The sequence below is a fragment of the Amblyraja radiata genome, chromosome 1 (assembly GCF_010909765.2).
Source record: "Amblyraja radiata isolate CabotCenter1 chromosome 1, sAmbRad1.1.pri, whole genome shotgun sequence".
In the NCBI taxonomy this organism is placed as follows: domain Eukaryota; kingdom Metazoa; phylum Chordata; class Chondrichthyes; order Rajiformes; family Rajidae; genus Amblyraja; species Amblyraja radiata.
Genome location: NC_045956.1, coordinates 14988 through 40524, shown reverse-complemented (window position 1 = coordinate 40524; position 25537 = coordinate 14988). Strand labels below are relative to the sequence as shown.

At 44.7% G+C, this 25537-nt stretch overlaps 1 protein-coding gene and 1 long non-coding RNA gene across 4 annotated transcripts; both read right to left on the bottom strand.

The window, feature by feature from the left end:
• Positions 1 to 210: 210 nt before the first annotated feature.
• Positions 211 to 24377, bottom strand: LOC116990371 (CD59 glycoprotein-like). 3 transcript variants are annotated; one of them, XM_033048018.1, is made up of 3 exons: positions 24152 to 24377; positions 18459 to 18566; positions 211 to 705 (listed from the first exon to the last, which is right to left on the bottom strand). In XM_033048018.1, the coding sequence occupies exons 1-3, from the start codon at positions 24201 to 24203 to the stop codon at positions 506 to 508; spliced, it is 360 nt and encodes a 119-aa protein (XP_032903909.1). In that variant the 5' UTR covers positions 24204 to 24377; the 3' UTR covers positions 211 to 505. The 3 variants fall into 3 exon arrangements, 2 of the variants coding, with proteins under 2 accessions (XP_032903909.1, XP_032903993.1); XR_004416552.1 differs by lacking the exons at positions 18459 to 18566; positions 24152 to 24377 and adding exons at positions 1378 to 1485; positions 3016 to 3228 and having other exon boundaries at positions 649 to 705; XM_033048102.1 differs by lacking the exon at positions 211 to 705 and adding an exon at positions 17546 to 17789 and having other exon boundaries at positions 24152 to 24371.
• Positions 1930 to 13831, bottom strand: LOC116990566. The gene is made up of 3 exons (XR_004416577.1): positions 13663 to 13831; positions 7288 to 7293; positions 1930 to 1974 (listed from the first exon to the last, which is right to left on the bottom strand). It is a non-coding gene; the product is annotated as an uncharacterized LOC116990566 (long non-coding RNA).
• Positions 24378 to 25537: the final 1160 nt, after the last annotated feature.

Below are 25537 nucleotides of genomic sequence, written 5' to 3'. Positions count from 1 at the left end.
CTCCTGAGGTAAACACAGTGTTATAAGGTCATGCAGTAGGTGATAGGAGCAGAACTAGGCCATTTGGCCCATCAAGTATACTCCGCCATTCAATCATGCCTGATCTATGCCTCCATTCTCCTGCCTTCTCCACATAACCCCTGACACCCGCCCTAATCAAGAATCTATCTATCTCTGCGGTAAAAATATCAATTCCCTTGGTCTCCACAGCCTTCTGTTGGAGTTACTGAAGCTGTATATATATATGTAACCTGCTCCAAAACATAATTCAAATCAATAGCAAACTAAATAATAAATTGGAAGATTGAGGAATTACAGAACCCATAGAACTAACCACCATCGATGAACTAATCCTGAACCTGGATGAGGGTTACTGATTTTGGAATGAAAAGGATTTGCACATCAGTTAGATTAAGTTGCTCATCTCTTGGAAATCAAGTGTTAAGACTCATTATCCCTGATCTTCAGACAAAAAGCACCCAGAAGATTGCACTGTGCATTATTATTATGCACTTGCTTCACATAAATATTGCAAACCAGACAGAGACCAGAGCAGGGAACAGCAGAAGAGATAATTTAACTTGGTCACTCGCGTTACACAGGTCAGTATTACAACAGCTGACAGAGACAGAGACTTCTGTGATATTTGGCCGGATATTACATTCAGCATGGGAGCACATCCAGCGCGGTAACCCTTTACACCAGCTGGAAAAACAGAATGGTCAGTTAAATAATTTCTATATTCATAGTTCATGTATCATTTTAGAGTGTTACAGCGTGGATACAGGCCCTTCAGCCCAACTTGCCCACACCGGCCAACATGTCCCAGCTACACTAGTCCCACCTGCCTGCGCTTGGTCCATATCCCCCAAACCTGTCCGATCCAAGTACCTGTCTAACTGTTTCTTAAACATTGCGACAGTCCCTGCCTCAACTACCTCCTCTGGCAGCTTGTTCCATACACCCACCACCCTGTGTGTGAATACCACTGAGTTTTCACATTTCTATGAGTAAATCAGCTATTTATTCACAGAATCGTACAGTCTTAACATCTTTACGAGGATGTTGCCAGGACTAGAGGGTGTGAGCTATAGGGAGAGGTTGAGTAGGCTGGGTCTCTATTCCTTGGAGCGCAGGAGGATGACGGGGTGATCCTATAGAGGTGTATAAAATCAGGAGAGGAATAGATTGGGTATATGCTCAGAGTCTCTTGCCCAGAGTAGGGAAATCGAGGACCAGCGGCCATAGGTTTAAGGTGAAGGGGAAAAGATTTAATAGGAATCTGAGGGGTAACCTTTTCACACAAAGTGTGGTGGGTGCATGGATCAAGCTATATCTCTAAATAGAGGTGTGCATCTCAAATTCATTCGTACTTACCACCCTCTGCAACCACAAGGTAGCATCGCTCCCCCGCAGAGCAGTTAATAGTATTAGTCACACATCTTTGAGTTGATCCTAAGCAGAAATAACACTTCAAAGAGTTACCTGTACATTGAGAACAAAACAGAGGAGGTTGTGTGAGAGACATCTGCAGCTCGCTCTGCCGCTGCTCTGAAAACGAGCAACTCCTTTCAATAAACATAAAACAATACCGACACAAAATGCTGGAGTAACTCAGCGGGTCAGGCAGCCGCTCTGGAGAAGAGGTACAGGTGATGTTTTGGTCGAGACTCTCCCAAATCTTCTCGAGTCTCATTGTTTGTAACTCGTTTCATCTCGCCCACAGCTAACAATGGCCTGTTTCCTTTACCATCTTTTCCTTTTTGCATACCTATCATTCATTTGTTGAATATCTCTCGATATCACTGTCTATCTCTCTCGTTTCCCTTTCCCCTGACTCTCAGTGTGAAGAAGGGTCTCAATAGACAATAGGTTGCAGGAGTAGGCCATTTGGCCCTTCGAGCCATTCAATGTGATCATGGCTGATCATCCCCAATCAGTACCCCGTTCCTGCCTTCTCCCCATATCCCCTGACTACACTATCTTTAAGAGCCCTATCTAGCTCTCTCTTGAAAGTATCCAGAGAACCGGCCTCCACCGCCCTCTGAGGCAGAGAATTCCACAGACTCACAACTCTCTGTGAGAAAAAGTGTTTCCTCGTCTCCGTTCTAAATGGCTTACTCCTTATTCCTTATTCTTAAACTGTGGCCCCTGGTTCTGGTGCTGAAACGTCAACTATTCCTTCTCTCCAGAAATGCTGCCTGTCCCGCTGCCACGTCAGCCCATTGGATGTACTAGCTATACATGTATAGTTTTGGCTTTTGCACTATTATTGTTTGCTTCATGTGTGTGTGTGTGTGTGTGTGTGTGTGTGTGTGTGTGTGTGTGTGTGTGTGTGTGTGTGTGTGTGTGTGTGTGTGTGTGTGTGTGTGTGTGTGTGTGTGTGTGCGTGTGTGTGTGTGTGTGTGTGTGTGTGCGTGTGTGTGTGTGTGTGTGTGTGTATGTGTGCGTGTGTGTGTGTGTGTGTGTGGCAAGGAACTGCAGATGCTGGTTTACACTGAAGATAGGCATAAAATGCTGGAGTAACTCAGCGGGACAGGCAGCATCTCTGGAGAGAAGAAAGAAGGGTCTCGACCTGAAACGTCACAATTCCTTCTATCTGGGACATATAACAATAAAACACTCTGGACGTGACAATAACTAACTCCATATTCAGTAACAAACTCTCTACATGTGAACGAACACACAGCTTAATGTTTAACCAAGAATTCCAATCCCACTTGCGAATCTAAAATGCCTTTCCACAGTTAAACTAGAGGACAACAACATAGTTATATTTCCTTGGTACACAAAAATGCTGGAGAAACTCAGCGGGTGCAGCAGCATCTAGGAGCGAAGGAAACAGGCAACGTTTCGGGCCGAAACCCTTCTTCAGACCAAAGGATTCGCCCGAAATGTTGCCTATTTCCTTCGCTCCATAGATGCTGCTGCACCCGCTGAGTTTCTCCAGCATTTTTGTCTACCTTCGATTTTCCAGCATCTGCAGTTCCTTCTTAAACAGTTTTATTTCCTTACGCGGAGAGGCACTGAGAATGAGACCAGCTACCAGGACCACAAGGTAATTCATCTTTGGATTTGAACAGCTGAGCTTCGAGGGCAAGAGAGAGAACTGGAACAATTTTCAAACATAAGTCTTCAGATTCCCTGAAATCTGTAGAAGGATCCCAACTGGAAACGTCACCAGATTGTTCTCCAGAGATGCTGCCCGACTCGCCGAGTTACGCCAGCACTATGGGCCTTTATTGAAAATCCCTTGTGATTTTGACTATGGGATGGTCTTTTACAGAGGCAAGGAAAAGACCCAATTACTGATGACTGCTGATAGAAACATAGAAACATAGAAACATAGAAATTAGGTGCAGGAGTAGGCCATTCGGCCCTTCGAGCCTGCACCGCCATTCAATATGATCATGGCTGATCATCCAACTCAGTATCCCGTACCTGCCTTCTCTCCATACCCTCTGATCCCCTTAGCCACAAGGGCCACATCTAACTCCCTCTTAAATATAGCCAATGAACTGGCCTCGACTACCCTCTGTGGCAGGGAGTTCCAGAGATTCACCACTCTCTGTGTGAAAAAAGTTCTTCTCATCTCAGTTTTAAAGGATTTCCCCCTTATCCTTAAGCTGTGACCCCTTGTCCTGGACTTCCCCAACATCGGGAGCAATCTTCCTGCATCTAGCCTGTCCAACCCCTTAAGAATTTTGTAAGTTTCTATAAGATCCCCTCTCAATCTCCTAAATTCTAGAGAGTATAAACCAAGTCTATCCAGTCTTTCTTCATAAGACAGTCCTGACATCCCAGGAATCAGTCTGGTGAACCTTCTCTGCACTCCCTCTATGGCAATAATGTCCTTCCTCAGATTTGGAGACCAAAACTGTACGCAATACTCCAGGTGTGGTCTCACCAAGACCCTGTACAACTGCAGTAGAACCTCCCTGCTCCTATACTCAAATCCTTTTGCTATGAAAGCTAACATACCATTCGCTTTCTTCACTGCCTGCTGCACCTGCATGCCCACTTTCAATGACTGGTGTACCATGACACCCAGGTCTCGCTGCATCTCCCCTTTTCCTAGTCGGCCACCATTTAGATAATAGTCTGCTTTCCTGTTTTTGCCACCAAAATGGATAACCTCACATTTATCCACATTATACTGCATCTGCCAAACATTTGCCCACTCACCCAGCCTATCCAAGTCACCTTGCAGTCTCCTAGCATCCTCCTCACAGCTAACACTGCCCCCCAGCTTAGTGTCATCCGCAAACTTGGAGATATTGCCTTCAATTCCCTCATCCAGATCATTAATATATATTGTAAATAGCTGGGGTCCCAGCACTGAGCCTTGCGGTACCCCACTAGTCACTGCCTGCCATTGTGAAAAGGACCCGTTTACTCCTACTCTTTGCTTCCTGTTTGCCAGCCAGTTCTCTATCCACATCAATACTGAACCCCCAATGCCGTGTGCTTTAAGTTTGTAAACTAATCTCTTATGTGGGACCTTGTCGAAAGCCTTCTGGAAGTCCAGATACACCACATCCACTGGTTCTCCCCTATCCACGCTACTAGTTACATCCTCGAAAAATTGTATAAGATTCGTCAGACATGATTTACCTTTTGTAAATCCATGCTGACTTTGTCCAATGATTTCACCACTTTCCAAATGTGCTGCTATCCCATCTTTAATAACTGACTCTAGCAGTTTCCCCACTACCGATGTTAGACTAACTGATCTGTAATTCCCCGTTTTCTCTCTCCCTCCCTTCTTAAAAAGTGGGGTTACGTTTGCTACCCGCCAATCCTCAGGAACTACTCCAGAATCTAAAGAGTTTTGAAAGATTATTACTAATGCATCCACTATTTCTGGAGCTACTTCCTTAAGTACTCTGGGATGCAGCCTATCTGGCCCTGGGGATTTATCGGCCTTTAATCCATTTAATTTACCCAACACCACTTCCCGGCTAACCTGGATTTCACTCAATTCCTCCAACTCCTTTGACCCGCGGTCCCCTGCTATTTCCGGCAGATTATTTATGTCTTCCTTAGTGAAGACGGAACCAAAGTAGTTATTCAATTGGTCCGCCATATCCTTGTTCCCCATGATCAACTCACCCGTTTCTGACTGCAAGGGACCTACATTTGTTTTAACTAATCTCTTTCTTTTCACATATCTATAAAAATTTTTGCAGTCAGTTTTTATGTTCCCTGCCAGTTTTCTTTCATAATCTATTTTTCCTTTCCTAATTAAGCCCTTTGTCCTCCTCTGCTGGTCTCTGAATTTCTCCCAGTCCTCCGGTATGCTGTTTTTTTTGGCTAATTTGTACGCATCATCCTTCGCTTTGATACTATCCCTGATTTCCCTTGTTATCCACGGATGCACTACCTTCCCTGATTTATTCTTTTGCCAAACTGGGATGAACAATTTTTGTAGTTCATCCATGCAGTCTTTAAATGTCTTCCATTGCATATCCACCGTCAACCCTTTTAGAATTAATTGCCAGTCAATCTTGGCCAATTCACGTCTCATACCCTCAAAGTTACCTTTCTTTAAGTTCAGAACCATTGTTTCTGATTTCTCCCGGCAGTTTGTAACGGGTTATTCGTGTTGTGTAACAGCCTTCAGTCGTGGTAGACTGCCTCGCAGAGATGTGGTCTGTTTCACGAAAAACTAATTGGAAATCGGAATTGAAACTGAAAGCAGAAAAAGATCATTCGCGTGGTTTGGACATTGTTGAACCCTTGGTTAAATTTGAGAAGACTTGGGGGAAATGTATTCAACACTTTCACACAACATAAATTGCTCCCTCTCTAAACGTTATAAAAACTATTTTACCTCTATAGGGTGGAACAGACATGACGACAAACAGACTTAAATTGTTGAAATTCTCAGCTCACATTCTGTTTTGCTTTGTTTTGTTTTTCTTTAGTTTAGGTGGGGTTTTGTTTTTCCCTTTTTCTTTTTTCTTTCTTTTTATATTTTTGGTTTTTTTCTACATATATAAGTTTTCTTTTAAAGCTTTAATTATATTTACATAGAGACCGGGAGGTCTATATTCACTGTGTATTTTGACACTGGACTCATATTTAGGTTATACCTGGTATTAATGTAATCCTGATCCCTCTGTATCAATATCTCAGTCACTCTGTACTCACAGTCACCTGATTCTGCGGCTTTGCACTGACAATTTAATAACTCTGGTACTGGCCACTCAAATCAGCTGCCCTGGACATTTTAATGATTGGTTTTACTGTATTTTAATGTTGCTGTTTTACCTGCTTTTAACTGTTTCATCAGGGATTGTTTTTACAGTTATTATGTGTGAAATGTTTAAGTTTCATGTGCGATGCTCCGGTATTCCCTGGGAAACGTCTTCTCATTTTGCATTGTACAACTGTTGCTTTGCAAGATGACAATAAAGGTTGATTGATTGATTGATATCATTGTTATGTTTATCAATATCCATCCATGTTCTCCAGAGATGCTGCCTGACCCACTGAGTTACTCCAGCATTTTGTACCTATCCATGTTCTCCAGAGATGCTGCCTGACCCACTGAGTTACTCCAGCACTTTGTACCTATCCATGTTCTCCAGAGATGCTGCCTGACCCACTGAGTTACTCCAGCACTTTGTACCTATCCATGTTCTCCAGAGATGCTGCCTGACCCACTGAGTTACTCCAGCACTTTGTACCTATCCATGTTCTCCACAGATGCTGCCTGACCCACTGAGTTACTCCAGCACTTTGTACCTATCCATGTTCTCCAGAGATGCTGCCTGACCCGCTGAGTTACTCCAGCACTTTGTACCTATCTGTGTTCTCCAGAGATGCCGCACAGATGTAACAGTTTAATAACAACACATTAAAATCTGCCCTTCGGCCACTCGGCAACCTGGGCTGATCTGATCTGACGACCCTCTCGCTAGCCCTGGGTGGAACACTGTTGACGGGCAGTTTATGTAAATTATATCCCATTGTGACGTCATTGTCAGGTCTCGCGTTTGATCTAGTTTCTGTTTCTTATTGGTTTTTAGTATTAGAGTTTGCATTCTTGTTTTATTTTGGTGTCTCACATCTCCTCTTGTTTCAGGTCCCATTTCCTGTCAGGTCGTTTACCCTCATGTGATTGTTGGCCACGCCCTGATGTGTTTCACCTGTGTCTCGTTATCCCCTGCTAGTCTGTATTTAAGCCTTTTGTGTTTTACTTCCCATTGCCAGTTCGTGGTGTATGCTACTTGGTATCACCTCGTTCCAGCTCTCGAAATCTTGTGACCTTGTGATCTCGACCTTTGCCTGTATTTTCGACCACTGGTTCTTGCCTGCTCCTATATGGTACTGTTGCCTCTGTTTTGCCTACCTGTGTACTGACTTGGACCGATTAAACGCAGAAGACTGATCTGCCCTGTGTCTGAGCCTGCATTTGTGTCCTCCTCCTCGTTCAGTTCTGACAGTCATACGCTGCTAACTGCCAATGGACACTGCTGACAAGCAATTTATGTAAATGAGATCCACATTTTCTCAAAGTGGCATTTTGTAAAGTTTTAAATGTGAATAACTTGTAAAATATACCATCAATGTGAACGAAACTTGATACACCACACCACAGGAGAATGGCGAGGAAAGTGGTCCAAATGTTTTAGCGCTCTAGTGTACTGCTTTGGTGTAATTCAGGCTATGACGAACACTCACGCACACATACAAGATGAGTTTTAGTAATATACTAGACCAAGTGTACTCAGTTTTCCTCAGAGATGAATCTTTGCCTTACCGGTACATTCACGCCACCTGTAGGTGAAGCAACAGCCCACATCATACGGGGACAGTCGCTGCCTGCCTCAGATTCAATATATTTTTACACATAAATTATGAATAAAGATAAGAAAATGTTTCAAACACAAGTAATATTTCCTTATTCCAGTAGCAAACACATTAAGGATTAAATGAAAGTAATAAATTCTTTAACTTTATGAATATCTCACAATTGCAGATGAATGAACTGAACTACAACTGGGAGTGTGTGAGTAGTGTGTGAACAGCAGAACAAGAAGTAGACTGAAGAAGGGTCTCGACCCCAAATGTCACCTATTCCTTCGCTCCATAGATGCTGCCGCTGAGTTTCTCCAGCATTTTTGTCTGCCTTCGATTTCTCCAGCATTTGCAGTTGTTTCTTAAGCAGAGCAAGGACAGGAAGCTGTTGAGTTGACAGAATTCTAGATTACTTCATTGGTAGAATAGTTAACAATTTATACACTGTTTATTCAGCATTGAGTTAGCTTGTTTATCCCGAATGACCTTTGACAAATCCCACGATTCCTTGCATTTATCAAGATACCGAACCCGCTTATTAAAGGACGTTCCTTCAGGAAGGAGATGAGGAGGAATTTCTTTAGTCAGAGGGTGGTGAATCTGTGGAATCCATTGACACAGAAGGCTGTGGAGGCCAAGTCAATGGATATTTTAAGGCATAGATAAATTCTTGATTAGTACGGGTGTCAGAGGTTATGGGGAGAAGGCAGGAGAATGCAGTTAGGTGGGAGAGATTGGTCAGCCACGATTGAATGGTGGAGTAGACTTGATGGGCCGAATGGCACATGAAGAAGAATTAGATTTGTGGCTTGATATTTGTTTTGAGACATTTGAAACACAATCTTCAGGTCCATTTTCTGATTCTACAACAATCTGTTGTATGGCACCTTCAGCTATGGAGTGTGTAGTTTGTTGTCCTACTTCAGATAACCACCTCTCTACATCTATCTATTATTATATTAAAAGTCTCATCTTGACCACTTCCTGTCTATGTTAATTGATTTTAGAAAAAACGCTACCTATATCGCTATGATTTTATCGCCATCTTACTCGCAGTCCTTCCTATGGAAATGGAAATGAAAATGAAATGAGTTATTTGGCCTGCCCTATGCTTGAAATTGAAATGGAAAAGTCCAGAAAAAGTGCCTTTCTACTGTAATTTCACTCAGATTTTTAATAGAATCCCTTCGGCCCATCAGGCCTGTACTAGCACTAGTGCAGTTTCTTTGGCCCATCAGTAAGTATTCCCCCTGCAAGTATTAAACCTCACCCCAGTATTTTTCTGCCTCCCTCATTGGCTCCCTGTGAGATCCAGGCCAGGATAGACTTTCCTCCTTCATTGCTGTGATCTCCAAAAAAAGATGAAAAATGTCTAAAATTGATTCACCGCCGTCTCCCCCTTCTCTCTCACAGAATCTCTTACCTGTTTTGGGCAGAATTTCTGGCAGTTTCTGAGCTGCCAGCCCACCAGGCCTGAGTGACTGAGCTGCCGGCCCAACAGTCCTGAGCTGCTAGCCCAAGAATCCATTCGGCCCATAATCTCCATACTAGCCCTCTGAAGTAGTTGTACAAACAAAGAGATGAACATTCCAGGTTCTCCTTATTCTCATACAAATTGTAACTTTCAGTTCTCTGTGATATGATGGGAACTGTGTACTCTCCACTTCCTATGTCTGGTCAGAGTTCCTGTCCCCCAAGCCCAAATGTAACCCCCCTCTATCATCAAATGACTGCCCTCAAGTGCCCAAAATAATACTGCTAGAAAAATCTAGACAAAATAATAAAATATGCCAACAGTAACTGGCCTAAATATAAATGGCTCCTACATTATTTTTGTGGTTCTGTGACTGGATTTTAGGTGTAACAAGACCAAGTGGGACCCGTTGGGCCCTGTTCCCCCAACCCATTATTCCACCACTCACCCGTTCCCCAAAGCAACCCGTTCCCCCAACACAATATTCCACCACTCACCCATAGCCCTCAGCTGCGCAGGTGCTACTCATTTCCCTTCATCCCCCAACACTTCATCCCCCTTCTCTTCACCCTCCCTCTTCTCTCCCCTCTCCTCTTCCCTCCTCTACTCCCTCCCTCACCTCTCCGTCCCTCTCCTATCTCCTACCTTCTGCCGCTCCCTCCCTCCTTCCATAACCACTCTCCACTCCCTACCCCCATCCACTCCACCACACTAAACACAATGTTTAAATAACATTTCTACTCCTCCCCTCCCGCACTCGCTCCCTCTCCTTACAACAATGTAAAAAATATCTCATTGCACTGGGTGGAACACTGTTGACAGGCAATTTATGTAAATTAGATCCCATTGTGACGTCATAGCTGCTAACTGCTATTGCAGATGGAAGACATTTTTCTCAAAGTGGCATTTTGTGAAGTTTTAAATGTGATTAACTTGTAAAATATACCATAAATGTGAACAAAATTTGATACACCACGCCACAGGAGAATGATGAGTAAGGTGGTCCTAAAATTGTAACACTATCGTATACCGTTTTGGTATAATTTCAGAATCACATGGGCAGCCATCTACACACAGACAGGCACACAGACAGGCACACAGACAAACACCATAGAAACAAACAAGATCAGAGTTTTAGTAATATACTCGATCAGGACCTGTTGGGCCCTGCTCCCCCAATGTAATATTCCACCACTCACCCGTTCCCCCAATGCAACCCATTTTCACCACTCATCCGGTCCCCCAATGTAACCCATCCCCCCAACGCAATATTCCACCACTCATATATAGCCCCCTACTGCACAGGTGCGGCTCCTTTCACCTCATCCCCTAACACTCCTTCCTTTCCTCTTCACCCTTCCACTTCTCTCCTCTCCCTCTCAAAGATAAATGGAGGTCTGGCTTTGCCAAATTTCTTATTTTATTTTTGGGCAGTCCATATTAAAAACATGAATTTCTGGCTGGAAGAAATGGATCAACAACCAGATTGGCTAATGATGGAAAAGGAAGACTGTCTACCTTTTGATATTGGACCGATCATATTTGCCCCCACAAAACAGCACAAAAAAACCTGCACAAAAAAACCTATAAAGAAAACCCCATAATACATAGTGGAATACGAATTCTCTAAAATAAAACTAAATAGAATCTTCCCACAAATCTCTCCTATTTGTGATAAATGTCTATATTTAGAGGCTAATTTAACACATACGTTTGCAAACTGTATAAAACTTAAACATTTCTGGACTGATATTTTTGAAATAACTTCAGAAGTTATTAATACAAAACTGGACCCAGACACAAAATTAATAATGCTTGGAATATCAGAACAAAGCTTAACACTCACAACAAACCAAAGAAATTTCCTCAATTACAGTATAATAACCGGAAAAAAATTAATATTAAAATTTTGGAAAGGCCCTACAACCCCCACAATTAAAATGTGGATTACGGAAATGTCGGAGACCCTATACTTAGAAAGAATTAGACTTGTCTTAATGGACAAACAAGATCTTTTCCATAAAATTTGGGCTCCATTCATTAACTATCTGAAGGGATAGATTGGCACAGCACGAGGACCCAGCTGAAACTTGAACTCAGGAATAGATGAAAAACTATACTTTATAACCTACGAACCTATCTCCATTGATGTATTACAGGTAACCCATTCCACCTCCCTTGTTTTTCTGTTGTGTGTTTTTTTGTTTTTTTTTGCTATCTTTTTTATTTGTAACTTTCTACCCACTCTTTTTCCCTCTTTCGATAAAAAATAAAAACACTAGAAGCAGAAGTAATTGATAATGGAAAATTTTAATAATGTATGACTGATGTATATGAAAAGTTTTTTTACTATAATATGTAACTACATTTTATAATATGTCTACTTCTAATAAATAAATAAAAAAATAAAAATAAAAAAAATAATTTCAGAATCACATGGGCAGCCATCTACACACAGACAGGCACACAGACAGGCACACAGACACACACCATAGAAACAAACAAGATCAGAGTTTTAGTAATATACTCCATCAGGACCTGTTGGGCCCTGCTCCCCCAATGTAATATTCCACCACTCACCCGTTCCCCCAATGCAACCCATTTTCACCACTCATCCGGTCCCCCAATGTAACCCATCCCCCCAACGCAATATTCCACCACTCATATATAGCCCCCTACTGCACAGGTGCGGCTCCTTTCACCTCATCCCCTAACACTCCTTCCTTTCCTCTTCACCCTACCACTTCTCTCCTCTCCTCTTCCTCTCCTCCTCCCCTCATCCACTCCCTCCCTTACCTCTCCTTTCCCCTACCCTCAAGTCACACCCTCCCTCCCTCCCTCCATAACCCCTCTCCCCTCCATACCCCCTCACCCCTCCCTGCCCCCTCCTCTCCCTCTATCACCCTGCTACCCTATCCCACTCTGCCATTAAACACAATGTGTAAATAACAATTCTCAATCAACCCCATGTGCGGGGGGGGGGGGGGGGGAGGTGGAAAGCGACTGTGCTCACTGCCCCCCATCCCACCCCTAAACAATTAAAATAACGAATTAATTTTGTAAATGAACCCCCTACACTATTCCACCCCTCCACAATGAACAGCGCAATGTTTTTTAAATGAAACCTCACATTGGGGGTGGCGTCGGCTCTCACATCCCCCCATCCCACCCCCACACAGGGATAATTCTAAATGAGATTAGCGATCCCAGATTTGCAATTTAATGAGATTCCATTGTGATGTAGTGGTGTTTATGTAAATTAGATCCCATTGTGACATCATAGCTGCCAACTGCTACTGCACTTGAAGTTATAATTATATGAAGTTAAAAATGTGAATAACTTGTAAAATATAACATCAATATGAAGGAAACTGTGATAAAATACACCACGACAATTGTGTGTAAGATGGTCCAAAAATTGTAGCACTATTGTAACCATTTTGGCGTAATTCAGTACATCACATGCACACAGAAAAGATGAGTGTTTTAGTAATATACTAGAAAGTGGGGTTTTGTAAAATTTTAAATGTCAATATCATGTAAAATATAACATCAATCCGAACAAAACTTGACACAGGACAATGGTGAGTAAGATGGTATTTTAGCGTTATTGTGTACCGTTTTGGCGTAGTTCGGATCATGAAAGCTGGCAAACAAACAAACACGCTCACTCACAGACAAGATGAGATTTACAATTGTACCAAGTCGATTAACCTGCAAACCTGTACGTCTTTGGAGTGTGGCAGGAAACCGCAGCACCCTGAGAAAACCCACGCAGTCACAAGGAGGACGTGCAAACTCCGTTGAGACGACACCCGTGGTCAGGATGGAACCCGGGTCTCTGGCGCCGCGAGGCATCAACTTTACCGCTGCGCCACCGTGCCGCAGAATTACACAGTGTAGTAATAATAACGTGTGAGACACTTTATAAAATTGCTTTGAAGAATTTGATAGAGGCTTTGACAGATTCTTGATTAGTACAAATGTCAGGGGTTATGGGGAGGAGAGGTTGAGAGGGAAAGATAGATCGGCCATGATTGAAGGGCGGAGTAGTCTTGATGGGCCGAATGGCTTCATCCTGCTCCTGGAACTTATGAAAGAATGAAAACGCTCACATTTTATTTTGAAAATCAGTACTTTATTGAGATGCGGCAACAGATGAACAGAGTAATGGTACACGCTACAAGTTATATTATTATTATTATTATTATTATTATACAGATCATTAAAATATTGCAAATATCAAGCATTGTGTATTAGACAAGGGACAATAGGTGCAGGAGGAGCCCATTCGGCCCTTCGAGCCAGCACCGCCATTCAATATGATCATGGCTGATCATCCCCAATCAGTACCCCCTTCTCCCCATGTCCCCTGACTCCACTATCTTTAGGAGCCCTATCTAGCTCTCTCTTGAAAGTATTAGCTTTGCCTTTCTCAACTTGAAGGAGGTTGTCCATGCGCTGCCATCATAACATGCTTGTCTAGCCTACTGAGATAAACACAGTGTTATAAGGTCATGCAGTAAGTGATAGGATCAGAATTAGGCCATTCGGCCCATCAAGTCTACCCCACCATTCAATCATGGCTGATCTATCTTCAAGTTCAAGTTCAAGTGAGTTTATTGTCATGTGTCATGAAATTCTTGCTTTGCTTAAGCACACAGAAAATAGTAGGCATTTACTACAAAACAGATAAATGTGTCCATATACCATGATATGAATATATACACACATGAATAAATAAACTGATAGTGCAAATAACAGAAAGTGGTTGGTAATAATCAGAGTTTTGTCCGAGCCAGGTTTAATAGCCTGATGGCTGAGGGGAAGTAACTATTCCTGAACCTGGTTGTTGCAGTCTTCAGGCTCCTGTACCTTCTACCTGAAGGTAGCAGGGAGATGAGTGTGTGGCCAGGATGGTGTGGGTCTTTCATGATACTGCCAGCCTTTTGAGGCAGCGACTGCGATAGATCCCCTCGATGGAAGGAAGGTCAGAGCCGATGATGGACTGGGCAGTGTTTACTACTTTTTGTAGTCTTTTCCTTTCCAGGGCGCTCAAATTGCCGAACCAAGCCACGATGCAACCGGTCAGCATGCTCTCGACTGTGCACCTGTAGAAGTTAGAGAGAGTCTTCCTTGACAATCCGACTCTCCGTAATCTTCTCAGGAAGTAGAGGCGCTGATGTGCTTTTTTGATGATTGCATTAGTGTTCTCGGACCAGGAAAGATCTTCAGAGATGTGCACGCCCAGGAATTTGAAGCTCTTGACCCTTTCAACCATCGACCCGTTGATATAAATGGGGCTGTGGGTCCCCCTCCTACTCCTTCCAAAGTCCACAATCAGTTCCTTGGTTTTGCTGGTGTTGAGGGCCAGGTTATTGCGCTGGCACCATATGGACAGTTGCTCGATCTCTCTTCTGTACTCTGACTCATCCCCATCAGTGATACGCCCCACAATAGTGGTGTCGTCAGCGAACTTGATGATGGAGTTCGCACTGTGGTTCGCTACGCAGTCATGGGTATAGAGTGAGTACAGCAGGGGGCTGAGCACGCAGCCTTGAGGTGCTCCCGTGCTGATTGTTATTGAGGCTGACACATTTCCACCAATACGAACAGACTGTGGTCTGTGGACGAGGAAGTCGAGGATCCAGTTGCAGAGGGATGCGCAGAGACCCAGTTCTGCGAGTTTGGTAACCAGTTTGGAGGGGATGATTGTGTTAAATGCCGAGCTGTAATCAATGAATAACAGCCTGACATATGAGTTTTTGTTGTCCAAGTGGTCCAGTGCGGAGTGGAGGGCCAGCGAGATCGCATCCACCGTTGATCTGTTGTGGCGGTACGCGAACTGCAGTGGGTCCAGGTTTTTGTCGATGTAGGAATTGATTTGCTCCATGATCAACCTCTCAAAGCACTTCATCACCACCGGCGTTAGTGCCACTGGTCGATAGTCATTGAGGCATGTCACCTTACTCTTCTTGGGCACCGGTATAATTGATGCCCTTTTAAAGCAGGTGGGGACCTCAGACCTCAGAAGTGAGAGATTGAAAATGTCCGTAAAAACTCCCGCCAGTTGGTCCGCACAGGTTTTTAGAACACGGCCGGGTATACCATCAGGACCAGGTGCTTTTCGGGGGTTCACCCCTCTGAAGGATTTCCTGACATCGGCCTCTGTGACTGAGACTGAAATGCCATCGCAGCGAATGGGGGATCGGGAAGGCACATCAGTATTCTCCCTGTCAAAGCGTGCGTAAAATGCATTGAGCTCGTCAGGGAGTGATGTTACACCGGCATTCGAGCTGCCTCCTGGTTTTGCCTTGTAGGAGGTGATTGCATTCAGACCCTGCCACAGCTGCCGAACATCTGTCTCGTCCTCCAGTTTGGAGCAGAAGTCCCTTTTGGCCTTTCTGATGGCCTTACCAAGGTCGTATCTGGTCTTCATGTAGGCCACTGTATCATCGGAGGTGAATGCCCTGTGTCTGGACTTCAGGAGAGTGCGGATCTCAAAGTTCATCCAAGGTTTCTGATTGGGAAACACTCGGAAGGTTTTTGTAGGGATGCAGTCCTCCACACATTTCTTTACAAAGTCTGTAACGACTGTGGCGTATTCGTTCAAGTCCGTTGACGAGTCCTTGAACATTGCCCAGTCTACAGACTCCAAACAGTCCTGGAGTTGTTCTTCTGCCCCCCCCCCGACCAGCTCTGTGCTGTCCTCACTTCTGGGGGTGCGCTCTTTAATTGCTGCTTGTAGGCAGGAAGAAGCAGCACCGCGGTATGGTCGGATTTACCGAAGTGAGGGCGAGGGATAGAACGATAGGCATTCTTGATGGTGGTGTAGCAGTGGTCGAGGGTGTTTGGTCCTCTGGTGCAGCAGGAGACATGTTGGTGGAAGTTGGGGAGTGATTTCTTGAGGTTCGCCTTATTGAAGTCCCCAGCAATGGTGGTAAATGCCTCGGGGTAAGACGTCTGGTGTTTGTTGACCACGGCCTGCAGCTCCTCCAGTGCCAGACGGACGTCTGCCTGGGGTGGGATGTAGACCGCGGTCAGGATAACGGAGGTGAATTCTCTCGGGAGGTAGAAGGGACGGCACTTCACCTCCAGATGTTCGAGGTGTGGAGAGCATGAGTTGGACAGGACTGCCACGTCGGAACACCACGCAGAGTTGACCATGAGGCAGACGCCCCCTCCTCTCCCTTTCCCAGATGCCAGGGTACGGTCCATGCGGTGGATGGAGAACCCTTCAGGCTGGACCGCTGAGTCTGGGGAGCTGGGGGTGAGCCATGTCTCTGTGAAACAGAACACAGAGCATTCCCTCAGCTCCCTTTGATAAAGCAGTCTTGCCCTTAAGTCCTCCACTTTGTTTTCAAGGGACTGTACATTAGCCAGTAGGATAGTAGGGAGAGGGGGCCGGAGGCCCCTGCGCTTCATTCTGACCTGAAGTCCTGCCCGACGGCCACGTTTCCGGACACAATGGAGGCTTCCCCTTTGTTTCCAGGTGCTGTTCTTGCTGTACCTGCTGTTTCTGCGGACCTGCGCTGGAACGGGGATTCCCTCACAGACGGCAGCTCCAGCTCCGTAACGAACAGGGGTTCCCTCAAAGTCGGCAACTGCAGCTCCGTTGTTGCTGGGAGATCCAGCCCGTCGGCTCTGGGGGTCATCCCGGGGTTTCAAGGCACAGTACCTGGGATCCGCAGTCGGGTCGGGAGTTCCACAGCCAGTGTGGGAAAGTTTAAAGTCCTGGATTCCCGCAGCTGCGGGAGCTCGCGAAATTGCGAGAGCCTTGAGGATCTCAAGCAGCTTGTCCGAAACGGCACCGATATCTGCCGTTTTTCTGATCCAGGTAAGTTGTTGGAAGTTGTAGTTGAGCCTTTTATTTTCCGGAGCTCCGCAAAAGTCTATTGCTATCTCTCCCTCCTAACCCCATTCTCCTGCCTTCTCCACATAACCCCTGACACCCGCCCTAATCAAGAATCTATCTATCTCTGCGGTAAAAATATCAATTCCCTTGGCCTCCACAGCCTTCTGTTGGAGTTACTGAAGCTGTATATATATGTAACCTGTTCCAAAACATAATTCAAATCAATAGCAAACTAAATAGTAAATTGGAAGATTGAGGAATTACAGAACCCATAGAACTAACCACCATCGATGAACTAATCCTGAACCTGGATGAGGGTTACTGATTTTGGAATGAAAAGGATTTGCACATTTGTTAGATTAAGTTGCTAGTCTCTTGGAAATCAATTATTAAGACTCATTATCCCTGATCTTCAGACAAAAAGCACCCAGAAGCTTGCACTGTGCATTATTATTATGCACTTGCTTCACATAAATATTGCAAACCAGACAGAGACCAGAGCAGGGAACAGCAGAAGAGATAATTTAACTTGGTCACTCTCGTTGCAGAGGTCAGTATTACAGCAGCTGACAGACAAAGAGACTCCTGTGATATTTGGCTGGAAATTACATGCAGCAGGGGGAAGACATCCAGCGCGGTAAGCCCTTACACCAACTGGAAAACAGAATGGTCAGTTAAATAATTTCTATATTCATAGTTCATGTATCATTTTAGAGTGTTACAGCGTGGATACAGCCCCTTCAGCCCAACTTGCCCACACTGGCCAACATGTCCCAGCTACACTAGTCCCACCTGCCTGCGCTTGGTCCATATCCCTCCAAACCTGTCTGATCCAAGTACCTGTCTAACTGTTTCTTAAACATTGCGATAGTCCCTGCCTCAACTACCTCCTCTGGCAGCTTGTTCCATACACCCACCACCCTGTGTGTGAATGCCACTGAGTTTTCACATTTCTATGAGTAAATCAGTTATTTATTCACAGAATCGTACAGTCTTAACATCTTTACGAGGATGTTGCCAGGACTAGAGGGTGTGAGCTATAGGGAGAGGTTGAGTAGGCTGGGTCTCTATTCCTTGGAGCACAGGAGGATGAGGGGTGATCCTATAGAGGTGTATAAAATCATGAGAGGAATAGATTAGGTAGATGCTCAGTCTCTTGCCCAGAGTAGGGGAATCGAGGACCAGAGGACATAGGTTTAAGGTGATGGGGAAAAGATTTAATAGGAATCTGAGGGGTAACCTTTTCACACAAAGGGTGGTGGGTGCATGGAACAAGCTATATCTCTAAATAGAGGTGTGCATCTCAAATTCATTCGTACTTACCAGCCTCTGCAACCGAAAGGAAGCATCGCTCCCCCGCAGGGCAGTTAACAGTATCACCCACGCATCTTTCCGTTGATGCTAAGCAGGAGTAACACTGCAAAGTGTTACCTGTACATTGGGAACAAAACAGAGGAGGTTGTGTGAGAGGCATCTGCAACTCGTTCTGCCGCTGCTCTGAAAACGAGCAACTACTTTCAATAAACATAGAACAATACCGACACAAAATGCTGGAGTAACTCAGCGGGTCAGGCAGCCGCTCTGGAGAAGAGGTACAGGTGATGTTTTGGTCGAGACTCTCCCAAATCCAAACTGGTTGTACTGGTTTAAAAGTCGTCTTGTCGAGTCTCATTGTCTCTAACTCGTTTCACCGCGCCCACAGCTAACAATGGCCTGTTTCCTTTGTCATCTTTACCTTTTTTGCATACCTTTCATTCATTTGTTGAATATCTCTCGATATCAACGTCTATCTCTTTCATTTCCCTTTCCCCTGACCATTAGTCTGAGGAAGGGCCTCAACCCGAAACGTCACCTATTCCTTCGCTGCCTCACCCGCTGTTTCTCCAGCAGTTTGTGTCTATTTTCGGTGTAAACCAACATCTGCAGTTCCTTCCTGTAGAGCCCTCTGATGTTTACAGCATGTAAACAGGCCATTCGGCCCACCGAGTCCGCGCCGACCAGTGATCACCCCGTACACTAGCATTATCCTACACAATGCCTAAGTAGAATCTAAACTACATATACACGTATAATTTTGCCTTTTTGCACTATTATTGTTTGTTTTATATGTGTACATGTGTGTGTGTGTGTGTGTGCGTGTGCGCGTGTGTGTGGCAAGGAACTGCAGCTGCTGGTTTACACTGAAGATAGACATAAAATGCTGGAGTAACTCAGCGGGACAGGCAGCATCTCTGGAGAGAAGGAAGAAATGTCTCGACCTAAAACGTCACCATTCCTTCTGTCTGGGACATATAACAATAAAACACTCTTGACTTGACAATAACTAACTCCATATTCAGTAACAAACTCTCTACATGTTTTGGTCGAGACCCTCCCAAATCCAAACTGGTTGTACTGGTTTAAAAGTCGTCTTGTCGAGTCACGCACAAGCTAAATGCAGGGCCGGATTTAGATGAAGAGAGGCCCAAGGCTGTTCCACTTGTGAGGCCCCTCCCAATCCCGCACCCCCACGATGAGAGGAAGATGGTCCACCAGATTGACACCGATTTGCAGCCGAGCATGGCCAATGAGAGAAGTGGCTGGAAAGCTGCGATATTTATTTATTTATTGCCAGTGCTAGTGTCGAGTTATCGGCTTAAAACACTATTATTCTGAAATGGAGGGCAAGGAAAATTACTGAAGGGTTGTTTAGAGACTACAGTGCGTTGTGACAGCATATGTAAGAAAGGCCTATGACAGTGTCAAAAATATTATGCACCTTGCAATTTTTTTTTCTCTGTTGTCAGCCGGGCAACCTAGGCATCTTTTTAAGTTGCCAAATGACAGTTTAGGTGGTCATTTAAGACGGCTTGCATGACGTGTGCGATAATGTGCTCGGACGAAGTGCGTAGTTACCAGTCGGAATTATGCTCAATGAAGCATTCACATATTATTTCTGTTTCAAATTAAGTCACAAACTAAACATACTCACCAATCAAGACATGATATATACCACAATGACATGCAGGAAAATTATAATACTGTATCTCAACTCTTTTTACACGTTCCAATAATGCAATTTCTATTATTTCTTTCCACTTCCAAACAAAAATGTGGTTGGATTATTCAGCGTATGATCAACCTCGGTGAGACCAAGCGCAGGCTTGGCGATCGCTTCGCACAACACCTCCACTCAGTTCGCAATAACCAACCTGATCTCCCGGTGGCTCAGCACTTCAATTCCCTCTCCCATTCCGAAACTGACCTTTCTGTCCTGGGCCTTCTCCGTGGCCAGAGTGAGGCCCACCACAAATTGGAAGAGCAGCACCTCATATTTCGCTTGGGTAGTTTACACCCCAGCGGTATGAACATTGACTTCTCTAATTTCAGATAGTACTTGCTTTCTCCCTCCTTCCCCTCCCATTCCTAGCTCTCCGCCATTGACCATATATACAGTGGCTTGCAAAAGTTTTCATACCCCTTGAACTTTTCCACATTTTGTCACGTTACAACCACAAACGTAAATGTATTTTATTGGGATTTTATGTGATAGACCAACACAAAGTGGTGCACAATTGTGAAGTGGAAGGAAAATGATACATAGTTTTCAAATTTTGTTACAAATAAAAAACTGAAAAGTGTGGCGTGCAAAAGTATTCAGCCCCCCTGAGTCAATACTTTGTAGAACCACCTTTCGCTGCAATTACAGCTGCAAGTCTTTTGGGGTATGTCTCTACCAGCTTTGCACATCTAGAGACTGAAATGTTTGCCCATTCTTCTTTGCAAAATAGCTCAAGCTCAGTCAGATTGGATGGAGAGCGTCTGTGAACAGCAATTTTCAAGTCTTGCCAGAGATTCTCAATTGGATTTAGGTCTGGACTTTGACTGGGCCATTCTAACACATGAATATGCTTTGATCTAAACCATTCCATTGTAGCTCTGGCTGTATGTTTAGGGTCGTTGTCCTGCTGGAAGGTGAACCTCCGCCCCAGTCTCAAGTCTTTTGCAGACTCTAACAGGTTTTCTTCCAAGATTGCCCTGTATTTGGCTCCATCCATCTTCCCATCAACTCTGACCAGCTTCCCTGTCCCTGCTGAAGAAAAGCATCCCCACAGCATGATGCTGCCACCACCATGTTTCACAGTGGGGATGGTGTGTTCAGGGTGATGTGCAGTGTTAGTTTTCCGCCACACATAGCATTTTGCATTTAGGCCAAAAACTTCAATTTTGGTCTCATCTGACCAGGGCACCTTCCTCCACATATTTGCTGTGTCCCCCACATGACTTGTGGCAAACTGCAAACGGGACTTCTTATGGCTTTTTTTCAACAATGGCTTTCTTCTTGCCACTCTTCCATAAAGGCCCGATTTGTGGAGTGCACGACTAATAGTTGTCCTGTGGACAGATTCTCCCACTGAGCTGTGGATCTCTGCAGCTCCTCCAGAGTTACCATGGGCCTCTTGGCTGCTTCTCTGATCAATGCTCTCCTTGCCCGGCCTGTCAGTTTAGGTGGACGGCCATGTCTTGGTAGGTTTGCAGTTGTGCCATACTCTTTCCATTTTCGGATGATGGATTGAACAGTGCTCCGTGAGATGTTCAAAGCTTGGGATATTTTTTTATAACCTAACCCTGCTTTAAACTTCTCCACAATTTTATCCCTGACCTGTCTGGTGTGTTCCTTGGGCTTCATGATGCTGTTTGTTCACTAATGTTCTCTAACAAACCTCTGAGGCCTTCACAGAACAGCTGTATTTATACTGAGATTAGATTACACACAAGTGGACTCTATTTACTAATTAGGTGACTTCTGAAGGCAATTGGTTGCACTGGATTTTATTTAGGGGTATCAGAGTAAAGGGGGCTGAATACTTTTGCACGCCACACTTTTCAGTATTTTATTTGTAAAAAAATTTGAAAACCATGTATCATTTTCCTTCCACTTCACAATTATGCACCACTTTGTGTTGGTCTATCACATAAAATCCCAATAAAATACATTTACGTTTGTGGTTGTAACGTGACAAAATGTGGAAAAGTTCAAGGGGTATGAATACTTTTGCAACCCACTGTATATATATCCACAATAAATAAACAGATAAAATGCAATAACAGGGTCTGATTAGGAACAGTCAACATGGATTTGTGCCTGGAAGGTCATGTTTAACTAATCTTCTTGAATTTTTGAAGATGTTACTCGGGAAATTGATGAGGGTAAAGCAGTGGATGTTGTGTATATGGACTTCAGTAAGGCCTTTGACAAGGTTCCTCATGGAAGGTTGGTTAAGAAGGTTCAATGGTTGGGTATTAATGGTGGAGTAGCAAGATGGATTCAACAGTGGCTGAATGGGAGATGCCAGAGAGTAATGGTGGATGGTTGTTTGTCAGGTTGGAGGCCAGTGACGAGTGGGGTGCCACAGGGATCTGTGTTGGGTCCACTGTTGTTTGTCATGTACATCAATGATCTGGACGATGGTGTGGTAAATTGGATTAGTAAGTATGCAGATGATACTAAGATAGGTGGGGTTGCGGGTAATGAAGAAGAGTTTCAAAGTCTACAGAGAGATTTATGCCAGTTGGAAGAGTGGCTGAAAGATGGCAGATGGAGTTTAATGCTGATAAGTGTGAGGTGCTACATCTTGGCAGGACAAATCAAAATAGGACGTACATGGTAAATGGTAGGAATTGAAGAATGTAGGTGAACAGAGGGATCTGGGAATAACTGTGCACAGTTCCATGAAAGTGGAATCTCATGTAGATAGGGTGGTAAAGAAAGCTTTTGGTGTGCTGGCCTTTATAAATCAGAGCATTGAGTATAGAAGTTGGGATGTAATGTTAAAATTGTACAAGGCATTGGTGAGGCCAATTCTGGAGTATGGTGTACAATTTTGGTCGCCTAATTATAGGAAGGATGTCAACAAAATAGAGAGAGTACAGAGGAGATTTACTAGAATGTTGCCTGGGTTTCAGCAACTAAGTTACAGAGAAAGGTTGAACAAGTTAGGGCTTTATTCTTTGGAGCGCAGAAGGTTAAGGGGGGACTTGATAGAGGTTTTTAAAATGATGAGAGGGATAGACAGAGTTGACGTGGAAAAGCTTTTCCCACTGAGAGTAGGGAAGATTCAAACAAGGGGACATGACTTGAGAATTAAGGGACTGAAGTTTAGGGGTAACATGAGGGGGAACTTCTTTACTCAGAGAGTGGTAGCTGTGTGGAATGAGCTTCCAGTGAAGGTGGTGGAGGCAGGTTCGTTTTTATCATTTAAAAATAAATTGGATAGTTATATGGATGGGAAAGGAATGGAGGGTTATGGTCTGAGCGCAGGTATATGGGACTAGGGGAGTTTATGTGTTCGGCACGGACTAGAGGGGTCGAGATGGCCTGTTTCCGTGCTGTAATTGTTATATGGTTATATGGTTAATAGGCTGTTATTGTTCAGCCCTCCATCACCTCCAGTTTAAATTCCATTTAGAATATTTATGGAGGACCAGGAAACCAGGAAACCAGAAGCAAGAGTTACTCCAGGGAGTTACTCCAGCTCCAGGGTCAGGGAGTGATTCTGCGTTGGTTTTCAACGGTGGCGGCGAGGTGGCGCCGGACAGCAATGGCGGCCAGATCTCCCACAATTCAAAGCCAGGGAGAAAGTGCCCAGGGCCGACCAGTTGCCGTGGCAATGCGCATGCGCAGGGGGGAGGGTATGCTGGCTGTAGCAGTGCGCATGTCCAAGGCGGCCTGCCCTGCCGGCGGATGAGGAGCGAGTGGAGAGCGGGGCCCGGCGGCCCGGATACGGACGGCGGGCGGAGACTGACACAGACAAAGAGAGAGATAGAGAGGGGGGCCCCCCCAGAGTTGAACGGCTGGTGTCCTGCCTTGGTTGGAGGCCCTCTAGATTTCGAGGCCCTAGGCTTTAACCTATGAATCCTATACGTAAATCAGGCCCTGGCTAAATGTCTAACCAAGAATTCCAATCCCACTTGAGAATCTAAAATGCCTTTCCACAGTTAAACTAGAGGACAACAAAATAGTTATATTTCCTTACCCGGAGAGGCACTGAGAATGAGACCAGCTACCAGGACCACAAGGCAATTCATCTTTGGATTTGAACAGCTGAGCTTCGAGGGCAAGAGAGAGAACTGGAAAAATTCTGAACAGAAGTCTTCAAATTCCCTGAAATCTGTAGAAGGATCCCAACTGGAAACGTCACCAGTCCGTGTTCTCCAGAGATGCTGCCCGACTCGCCGAGTTACGCCAGCACTCTGACCTTTATTGAAAATCCCTTGTGATTTTGACTATGGGATGGTCTTACAGAAGTAGAGGGAGGAGGCAAGCAAAAGATTGAATTACTGATGACTACATGATACAGGCCTGTACGAAGCTTTTCAAAAAGGGGATGGCATGACAGGATTACAACATTTTAAAATGTGAAATAATGTGCGCGCTGCGCACATCACGAGCGCAAAGTCCCTAGATTCCGGGGTCCACGCCCCGCTTAAGGGCACTGGAAGCACTGGGGTTTTAGATGCTCTCTGATGCATTCTGAGCCTTATTTTGGAGCATTTTTGCACAAAATGTATGACCAATATTTCAGAAATTAACAGGAATCTGAGGTAGCTTTCTCACACAAAGGGTGGTGGGTGTATGGAACGAGCTGCCAGAGGAGGTAGTTAAGGCTGAGACTATCCTAATGTTTAAGAGACATTTGGACACGTACATGGATAGGACAGGTTTAGATGGATATGGGCCAAATGCATGTGAGTGGGACTAGTGTAGATGGGACATGTTGGTCGGTGTGGGCAAGTTGGGCTGAAGGGCCTGTTTCCACACCACATCACTCTATGACTAAAAAGTTAAGAAGAAAAATGCATGTAGATAAGTAGAGCAGATTTGAAAGAGTGAAATGTAAAGGCAGAGAGAGGTTTATGGGTGGAAAGGAACATAGGAAAGGAGGGGGGAGAGTGGGCTTGGGCAGATGCGTGAAGGGAAAATAGTCACAAAGTGCTGGAGTAACTCAGTGGGTCAGGCAGCATCTCTGGAGAACATGGATAGGTGACATGTCAGAGTGCTGGAGTAACTCAGTGGGTCAGGCAGCATCTCTGGAGAAAAGGTATAGAATATATTTCGGGTCAAGACCCTTCTTCAGTAATATGCATGATGTGACATGCATAGACATTCCTGAATGTTACACAAACCATCGTGAGCTACTTTGTTACGGTGCTTGCCCTCTCCTATAACATCTCTGCTGTCTTGGGTGATGCAGGACAGGACACAAGCTTTGGGACATGGTGTGAAGCTGTTGCAGTCTGTCCCAGCCTGGTAAAACCTGGATGGAGTGGATGTGGAGAGGATGTTTCCACTAGTGGGAGAGTCTAGGACCAGTGGCCACAGCCTCAGAATGAAAAGACGTTCCTTTAGGAAGGAGATGAGC

Bases quoted from the DNA above. Each gene is read 5' to 3' on its own strand.
- LOC116990371 (XM_033048018.1), bottom strand. From the start codon at position 24,203: ATGAATTGCCTTGTGGTCCTGGTAGCTGGTCTCATTCTCAGTGCCTCT. The intron at 18,567-24,151 runs GTAAGGAAATAT...CCCAATGTACAG, and splicing joins CATTCTCAGTGCCTCTCCGG to GTAACACTTTGCAGTGTTAC. The intron at 706-18,458 runs GTAAGTACGAAT...CTGTTTTTCCAG, and splicing joins CCTTTCGGTTGCAGAGGCTG to CTGGTGTAAAGGGTTACCGC.